This window comes from Ruditapes philippinarum, unplaced genomic scaffold, assembly GCF_026571515.1.
Source record: "Ruditapes philippinarum isolate M1 unplaced genomic scaffold, ASM2657151v2 ctg23954_1_1_1_1, whole genome shotgun sequence".
In the NCBI taxonomy this organism is placed as follows: domain Eukaryota; kingdom Metazoa; phylum Mollusca; class Bivalvia; order Venerida; family Veneridae; genus Ruditapes; species Ruditapes philippinarum.
In genome coordinates this window covers 106-9,335 of record NW_026856258.1, presented here as the reverse complement: position 1 = coordinate 9,335, position 9,230 = coordinate 106, and the positions used below count along the sequence as shown (strand labels likewise).

At 33.6% G+C, this 9,230-nt stretch overlaps 1 protein-coding gene across 1 annotated transcript; it reads left to right on the top strand.

Annotated features, from left to right (window-relative positions):
- Positions 1-6: 6 nt before the first annotated feature.
- Positions 7-8,515, top strand: LOC132745992 (NFX1-type zinc finger-containing protein 1-like). The gene is made up of 4 exons (XM_060735027.1): positions 7-234; positions 2,203-2,335; positions 5,022-5,115; positions 6,973-8,515. Exons 1-4 carry the CDS (start codon positions 93-95, stop codon positions 8,488-8,490), a joined length of 1,887 nt encoding a protein of 628 aa, XP_060591010.1. The 5' UTR covers positions 7-92; the 3' UTR covers positions 8,491-8,515.
- Positions 8,516-9,230: the final 715 nt, after the last annotated feature.

Sequence of the window (9,230 nt, the reverse complement as noted above, 5' to 3'; positions counted from 1 at the left end):
TTTTAGTTAAGGCATTCACGTGTACCTCAGCTCTAGATAAGCTGCATGACGTCTTTGAAATACTGAAAAGTGGTAAATTCATAGATAAAACAATGGATTTCTTCCTTCAAATGAAAGATGAAGACCGTATCCACGAGCAGGCGACATTCCGGCAATCAATTGTTGACATGTTTTCAATCATGAAAGAGATGGACAGTTTTGAGAAATGCAGACTCTCAAAAACAGAATTTAAAGGTAAGGAATTAAACAAATGATAATATAAAATAGCAGACAATAGATGTTTTTTTAATCACTACTTTTTACATTATTGCTGTGCAGCAAAAATGTTTTGTTCTTGTTTTAATGCCACCGCAGCATCTGCGATGCGGTGGCATATAGCGATTCACCTGTGTGTGTGTGTGTGTGTGTGTGTTTGTTTGCGCGCGCGCGTGTGTGTGTGTGTGTTATATAGATTATATAGTGAATTTAAAAAATCTTCTTGTGAAAAACCACTTGTCCCATTTCAACCAAACTTGGCAGGATTGATCCTTGGGTGAAGGGCTTCTAAATTTGTTCAAAGAATTTCATTCCATAAAGAAATCTGGTTGCCATGGCAACCAAAAGGAATTATAAGAATAAATTTAAAAAATCTTCTTGTAAAGACCCAAAAGGCCTAGAGCTTAGATATTTTGCATGAGGCATTGTCTGGTAGACCTCTACCAAGATTGTTCAAATCATAACCCTGGGGTCAAAATCGGCCCCGCCCCAGGGGTCATTGATTTTCACTATATGTACATATAGTAAAAACTTAAAATACCTTCTTGTCTGAAGGTACTAGGCTTAGAGGTTTGATATTTGTTATGTGTTATTATCAATAGGTTCTTTACCAAAGTTGTTCAAATTTTGCCTCTAGTGTCAAAATCAGCCCCACCCCGGGGGTCATAGGTTTTCCTTATATGTATATAGTAAAAACTTAAAAAATCATCTTCTCTAAATTCACAAAGGCTAGAGGTTAGATATTTTGCATGAAACATTGTGTAGTGAACCTTTAGCAAGATTGTACAAATTATAGCTCTGGGGTTAAAATTGGCCCCGTCCCGGGGGTCATTGGTTTTCACTATGTACATATAGTAAAAAATTAAAAAAAAACTTCTTGTCTGAAGGTACAAGGCTTAGAGCTTTGATATTTGGTATATGATATCATCTATAGGTACTCTACCAAAGTTGTTCAAATTTTGCCTCTAGTGTCAAAACTAGCCCCGCCCCGGGGGTCATAGGTTTTCCTTACATGTATATAGTAAAAACTTTAAAAAATCTTCTCTAATTGACAAAGGCTAGAGGTTAGACATTTTGCATTAAACATTGTGTAGTGAACCTCTAGCAAGAGTATTCAAATTAAAGCCCTGGCCCCGTGTTCACTAAGAAAATATCAGGATCAGGATCAAGTGATCCTGATTTTATTTTCACTTTTTTATGTTATTAAAATTAATTGTGTTTTGCTAGAATTAAATGGTAAATATTCAAAATGTAAAAAATTGCTGATTTGCAAAGAAACAAAACTATTTTGGGATAAAATCAAGAAATAACAAAACAAATGCAAAAATATTCGGATTAAAATAAGGATCAATTTTAGGATCAGGATCAATATTTGGATCAACTATAAAAAGCCCATATCTTGCAAAAATAGCAATAAATTTATTCTTAAAGTTCATAAACTTGCTATTGCAAGTCAATTTTTATCAAATTAATATGAGACATTTAATCTATAAGGATAAACAATGAAGAATATTGGAGTTTTTAAACTTGATCCTGATCTTGATCCTGATCCTTAAATCTTTGTGAACATGGGGCCAAAATTGGCCTCGCCCCTGGGGATCATTGATTTTCAGTCACTATGTCTTAAAGTAAAAAATTAAAAATCTTATTTCTGAAGGTACTAATCTGATAATAACAGATAGGTAAGTGATCTATGCATTATGACAATCTGTATAGAAACCAAAAAAAATGTGTTCCTACATTACTATTTAGTGTTGTATTTATGCGGTGGCATGGCATTTTTTAAAAATGCAATCTTGTTTTCTCTCTGGCCTGAAGAGAAAAATAACAACACTCACAAAGGACAAAATCACATTCAAAATATGTTTATGAAAACGATACTACAATGACAATTTCAAGATTAAAATTATAAATTGGTGTAACCTATTTATAATTTTTTATTTACAGGTGTAAAAGCAATACTGACATCGGTAATAGAATATTTGAAGGAAAACACAAATGACGTTATTGACGACGAGGTAGTGGATGCTTTTCGCGAATTCACAGAAAAGTCTGACAGACTCACAAAATGCGAAAAGAGGTTTGTGTAATCTTAGATAAAACAAAATCAGAGAAAAAAATATGCTTAGAATTGTTTATCTATTAATATATTATCTATTTAAAGCATTCAAGTAAAATAAAGCCATCAAACCATCATATCCTTTTTAGGTTTTCTAATTGTATTTATAAAGTTATTATCCCAAACTAGGAATGGTACTGGTACTAACATATACATATAACATTTCGAATAGGAAAGGTTTAATTTATAAGGGTTATAACCCAAACCAGGAATGGTACTGGTTCTTATATAAACATATTACGTTTTGAATAGAAAAGGTTTAATTTCAGTCGATATATTTCTTTTTAAATATGAGCATGATTTAGATGTTGTTTTCAGGAAACTTAGGGTATGACCATCCTAACGGGCACTATAAGGAACTGAAAAATTGACAACATAGGTCAGATATATACCTTAAAGGACACCTGTTTGCAAAATTTAAACAAACATCACTACGGAAATCGAGTTATGGCCACTTTTCTGAATTTAATCTGGGATGTTAGAAGGGTCCGTTTTCAGAAATAAAGAACCTTTAAATAATCTAAAATATCACTTATGAAAAATGTTTTCCTATTTACTTTTGGTAAGAAACAAAATGTATCATTCAGCTAACAATCCACATAAGCAAAATGATTGTTTCTACACACAATTTATAAAATATGTATAAAAATGGTACCCTACCACATCCTTATTTAACACATTTTTGACCAATTTTCTACTTTTAGAACCTAATTTAAAAAAATCTCTAAAATTTACTAAAATGAGTGCCTAGTTTAAAGTTTTCCTATTTGTTTTTTCAAAAACATATTGCTTCATCTACCAAAATATTAAATACTTTTACCGTCTAGTTTTGATTTTATTGCACTTTGAAAATATCAATTACCATATAAGTTATTAGATTTAGCATTATTTAGCCAATAAATACTTATATTAATTTGATAATTACAACTAAATACTTTTTTCTGCCCGCAAAAGATATGAGAGATACATATAAAATGTTAAAAGAAAAAAAAAAGAAAAAAAAAGTTGACCCTTTTGGGAGTTGAATCAACGGCCCAAAGTTTCAATGTATTTAACAGTAGAATACTCTTCAAAGCGGAGGTAATGCATTAGGATGGTCATACCTTATGTTTAATCAATTTTTCGCAATATCGCATATATTTCTCAAATTACAAATACACGCATACTTGATAATAAGTTATTTTAGGTCCCAATTGAGTTGTACATTATACATGTATATCTACAAAGAAGCTGAATTCTAAATGACAAAAAGTGTTTTTTTACATTTTTTACAAGGCATGCATAAAGTATATACAGTTTTTTTTAGCTCACCTGTCACAAAGTGACAGGGTGAGCTTTTGTGATCGCTTTTCGTCCGGCGTACGTCCGTCCGTCGTCCGTCCGTAAACTTTTATTTTAAATGACATCTCCAATTTCATCCAAACTTCACAGGAATGTTCCTTTGGTGGTCACCTTTAAAAATTGTTCAAAGAATTTAATTCCATGCAGAACTCTGGTTGCCATGGCAACCGAAAGAAAAAACTTTAAATATCTTCTTTTAAAAAACCATAAGAGCTAGAGCTTAGATATTTGGCATGAAACATCTTCTAGTGAGTGTCTACCAAGTTTGTTCAAATAAAAGCCCTGGGGTCAAAATTGGCCCCGCCCCGGGGGGTCATTGATTTTCCCTATATGCATATAGTAAAAACTTAAAAAATCTTCTTTTAAAGAACCCAAAGAGCTAGAGCTAAGATATTTAGCATGAAACATGTTCTTATGGGTGTCTACCAAGTTTGTTCAAATAAAAGCCCTAGGGTTAAAATTGGCCCCGCCCCGGGGGGTCATTGATTTTCCCTATATGCATATAGTAAAAACTAAAAAAAATTCTTTTAAAGAACTCAAAGAGCTATTGCTAAGATATTTAGCATGAAACATGTTCTAATAGGTGTCTACCAAGTTTGTTGAAATAAAAGCCCTGGGGTCAAAATTGGCACCGCCCCGGGGGTCATTGATTTTCCTTATATGTGTATAGCAAAAACTTAAAAAATCTTCTTTGAAAAAACCCAAATAGCTAGAGTTAAGATATTAAGCATGAAACATCTTTTAGTGAGTGTCTACCAAGTTTGTTCAAATAAAAGACCTGGGGTCAAAATTGGCCCCGCCCCGGGGGTCATTAATTTTCTTTATATGTGTATAGCAAAAACTTAAAATCTTCTTTGAAAAAACCCAAATAGCTAGAGTTTAGATATTAAGCATGAAACATCTTCTAGTAAGTGTCTACAAAGATTGTTCAAGTAAAAGCCCTGGGGTCAAAACTGGCCCGGCCCCAGGGGTGTCATTGTTTTTAACTATAATGTGTATAGTAAAAACTTTAAAAAAATCTTCTTTTAAAAAGCCCAATGAGCTAGAGCTTAGATGTTTAGCATGAAACATCTTCTTATGGATGTCTACCAAGTTTGTGCAAATGAAAGGCCTTGGGTTAAATTGGCCCTGTAACGTTTGGGGTTGGGGGGGGTTGGGGGGGCAATATACAGGTGAGCGACCTCAGGGCCATCATGGCCCTCTTGTTTAAACTTACATTAACGTCAAATGAAACGTAAAACAATTATTTCTTACAATTTATGAAATCGTCCATACTTACTAAATGTGGTTATTTTACTGTATAAAGAGTTCACAATGACATGCAAGATAGTGGTGTCGTTGACGTACCTCCAAAGAAATGTAGGGATATCCAGACGTCATCTAACAACGATGCCGTGCAGGTAGATACATGTACTAGTACTATTTGAGAATATTTGTTTTTTTGTTTCTGATAAATTGATGTTCATAAATATAAAGTATTAAGTTAATCTCTTAACATCATTTTTTAACAATCTATCTAGATGATGATAAATATATCCAGCTCCACTTAAACTCGACTTAATCGAAGAAAAAGAAAATCAAGCTTTTGCAACAATCATGTCGTCCTACCCGTTGCGATTACCTTTACCCGTTGTTGTCGTCCAGAAACTTAACATTGGTCATTTTGTTTATATTTTCTCAAGGATTGTCTTTTTACTTAACACAACAACCTTTTTTACAAAACCTTCAAGTAAAGACTGAACTTCACATTGACTCATAAATGACCTTTAAGGTAAACGTTTTGAATTTTGCTTGATTTTGCTATTATTGGCACTGACATTTTAAAATTTATGACTTTATTGTCGTCACACTTGGACACAACAATCCTTTTGAAAAGACTTTAAGTAGATCAAATTAAGTATAACCTTCACTGATCAATGACATTGACTCTGAAGGTCAAATGCTTGAAATTTTCTTGATTTTTTATTTTAATTGCCGTAGCTTAGTCACAGGGATAAGACGCGTTGATCTGATATTGTCCCCTACCGGCTGCTACCCCCTCCCTCCAGTTCCTGGTATAAAATAGATTTGGACGGGATTTTCGTTGGTGTGTGTCATCGATTGTTTAGTTTTTACAGATGCAATGTTTTTTCTCACGCAACATTGTCTCCACTTAGCGATTCAGTCCTAAAAATTTCACTGCTTACGTGATTAAGATCTTGTCAAAATTCATGGTCCCGACTGTTTTGGTGTTTGTATAAAACAAAAACTTTACACTGCTTAATATGGAAGATGTCATTGCATAGATATATCTATACTCTATTGTCGAGACTAAGATTTTAAAAATATATAGAGATTTTGGCTAAATTGAATGTTAACTTTGGTAGAATCAAAGCACTGGAAGGGCGTAGGAGTTGCTTCCCTTGTATAACTAATACTAAAGAGGTATAATGTAAATTCTGTAATAGTGTCATATTATTTTAGTTATGACTTCTTAATGAGGAAATTTACTTTGACTTTAAATCATATTTTTGGCGGTTGTAACAGGGACTTGAAAGAGTGGGCAGTGGGTAGCGGTCGGTAGGGTCAAATCCGGTGCTAGGGGGCGTAAGGGATGTTGCACGCTTTCAGTATCCCTCTTGTACAGACTCAATCAAACCGAGTATGCAATTCTCTTGTAATTTTGTTGTGATTAATGCTTCCGAGGAATCATTTGTTTCCAGATTTTTTATCCCTTTGAGCTTAGTTAATTATTTACAAAAGATTTATATTTAGACAAAGAAAGAACACAAAGGACAAAACCGAAATGGTAAATTGTTACACTATAAACTTGACCATAATTGATCTTGACCGTGAAGGTAAAATTATTTAAATCTTATGACAAAACCGACATGTTGAATTTCTCAAAAAATTATAATCATGACAAAGTAAAAATATTAAAGTTAGCAAAAATTAATATGCAAACAACACTAATGAAAATGAATAATGTATCAAGTATAACCTTTATCTGTACTTGACCTGGGCTGTCAAGGCCAAATATTAAATTTTACTTATATTTTGTACCAAAGGGATATTTTCTAGTAGTATTCTTTACCACAAATTTCTTCCTTCTATACATTTGTCTTTAGAAATTAGAAAATAAGAAAAGAAAATCGAGCGTGGGCATTGTTTAGCGGTTGCTCTTGTTAAACAATTGATTGGTGCTCTTTTTACTTTTATTTAGAACATTAAAGTTTTCTTCAAACTTATTTTATTTAACACGTGTATGTTGTTTACAGTGTCTTTTGTCTTCCACGATGGACAAAGTTGATACCGGTAATAGTCAGCAAGGTTCTACTTTAAGTGACTCAACTGAACCCGAGTGTAAACATATACTAGACTGCGGTCATAAATGTCAAGCAAAATGTCATATGCCCCATACAGAGGTTTGCGATATCGATGTTGAAAAGACGTTTCCATGTGGACATATAGGCAATGTCAAATGCTACAAAAAAGACAGTGCTATGTGTCAAGAGCCATGTGGTGGTATCTTAGCTTGTGAACATCCTTGCACAGGAACATGTGCAGAATGTTTCCAAGGTCGATTGCATAAGCCGTGTGAATACCAGTGCAAAAGAATATTGGTATGTGATCATGAATGTACTAACAAATGCAACCTATGCCTGCCATGTACAAGAATATGTGAAAATAGATGTCAACATAGCAAATGTATTAAGCGGTGTGGAGAATTGTGTGTACCTTGTAAGGAAAAATGTACTTGGAACTGTGAACACTTACAGTGTGGTAAACTTTGCAGTGAGCCATGTGACCGAGCGAGATGTGACCAGCCATGCAAGAAGTTGCTTGCTTGTGGCCATCCATGCATTGGTCTATGCGGAGAACCATGTCCTACTGATTGTAGAGTATGTAATGAACAGACGGTCACCGAAATATTCTTTGGAAATGAAGACGAACCTGATGCAATGTTTGTACTGCTTGAAGACTGTAGAGCTAAATGTATCATTGAATCAAATGCTATGGATAATTATATGGATCAGAAAAACAATGATGGTAAAATAAAACTGAAAGAGTGTCCAAAATGTAAAACGCCAATAAGGAAAAGTAATCGATATAGACATATTATTAATGAGACTCTTCTCGACATTGAGAAAGTGAAAGAAAAAAAATTGTCTGATAAGGGGCTAGTGAAGGAATTAGAAAATAAAATACTTCAAGCACTTCTTGAAGTTCAAGATAAAACAATTGCACAATCAGTTGAACGGAAAATTAGAGCGATGAAAGAACTGAAGTCTGAAAATACTTTAGTAGCATTGCTGAATCAGCTGTCACTTTTGAAAGCAATCTTGAAATTGGCAAAAGAGTGGAAGGATCAGGTGCAGCGTGAACATTTAAAGGACGATCTTGAAACGGCGCTTGAGTTTTTACAGCGTTTCCAGTATTGGGTCATGCAGGATCGGTCTTTTATGACCGAAGAGGAACTTTCCGATGCAAAGCTTGAAATTTCAAGATCATATGACCTTAAGAAGTTATTATCATATAAGCAACAAGCTACTGACATAGGTCAAGACATAGATAGTTCTCTTCAAGCAAAGATATCAGAGGCTGAGAGTGTACTTAAAGGAAGCCGGAAATATGAACAACAAGTTCGCAGTACCGTAGAATCCTGCCTGAAAGAACTAAAGGATGCTCTACCTCAAAGCGGTCTAGGTGTTTCAGAGGAAGAGAAGATTATGATAGTCAAAGCTATGAATTTCAAACAAAAGGGACATTGGTGCAAATGTCCGAACGGTAAATGATGTTTCTTGAAACGGTTTTGTCGGCGTTTTGAATATGTATCCCGGAACAACCAATATTCAATCAGTTAAGAAGTTTTTAGCCAATAATAAATGGAATGGTAAATTATGCTTTAAATTTATTTTAGCTATTAATGCATCTCATTTTAAGGTTGGTACATTTTCAACATCTTTTGATCTTTCTAAGAAAAACAATTAAAACAATATGACCCACTCGGGTCACTCCCAGGAATATTTCAACCTAAATTCAAAGAGCAGGGTAATCACCACTAAAGAATCTGTTGAAGATAAATCAGGGCTACTAAAAATTGCAGAAAATTTCACAACAGTCTATTTAACAATTTTCAACAGTTTCTTCAAGATTAAAAAAAAAAAAACTTACACTTAATATTATAACATATGTACAGTACAATGCATTGGTATGACTATTGTTTATGTGTATAAAATGGGCAGTTGTAAGGTGTCACTTCATAGTGCGCTACTTTGGGTGCAAAATGATAAATGCATCCAATCATTACATTCGTTTTATCTTGCCCACTTTACAATATTACCAAATATGGAAAATTGTCTATATCTGCCAGATGGTATACGTATTGCTTACAAAATATTTATTTTACAATCATCACTTAAAAAAAACTTGATTACAATTTAAAATTTTATTAATAAGGACCCAAACGTAAAGTCTGATGAATATTTAGTGGTACATCATATAAATAAATGTTTCAAATACACCAAAGACTGAG

Bases quoted from the DNA above. Each gene is read 5' to 3' on its own strand.
- LOC132745992 (XM_060735027.1), top strand. From the start codon at position 93: ATGGATTTCTTCCTTCAAATGAAAGATGAAGACCGTATCCACGAGCAG. The intron at 235-2,202 runs GTAAGGAATTAA...TTTTATTTACAG, and splicing joins CTCAAAAACAGAATTTAAAG to GTGTAAAAGCAATACTGACA. The intron at 5,116-6,972 runs GTAGATACATGT...TGTTGTTTACAG, and splicing joins CTAACAACGATGCCGTGCAG to TGTCTTTTGTCTTCCACGAT.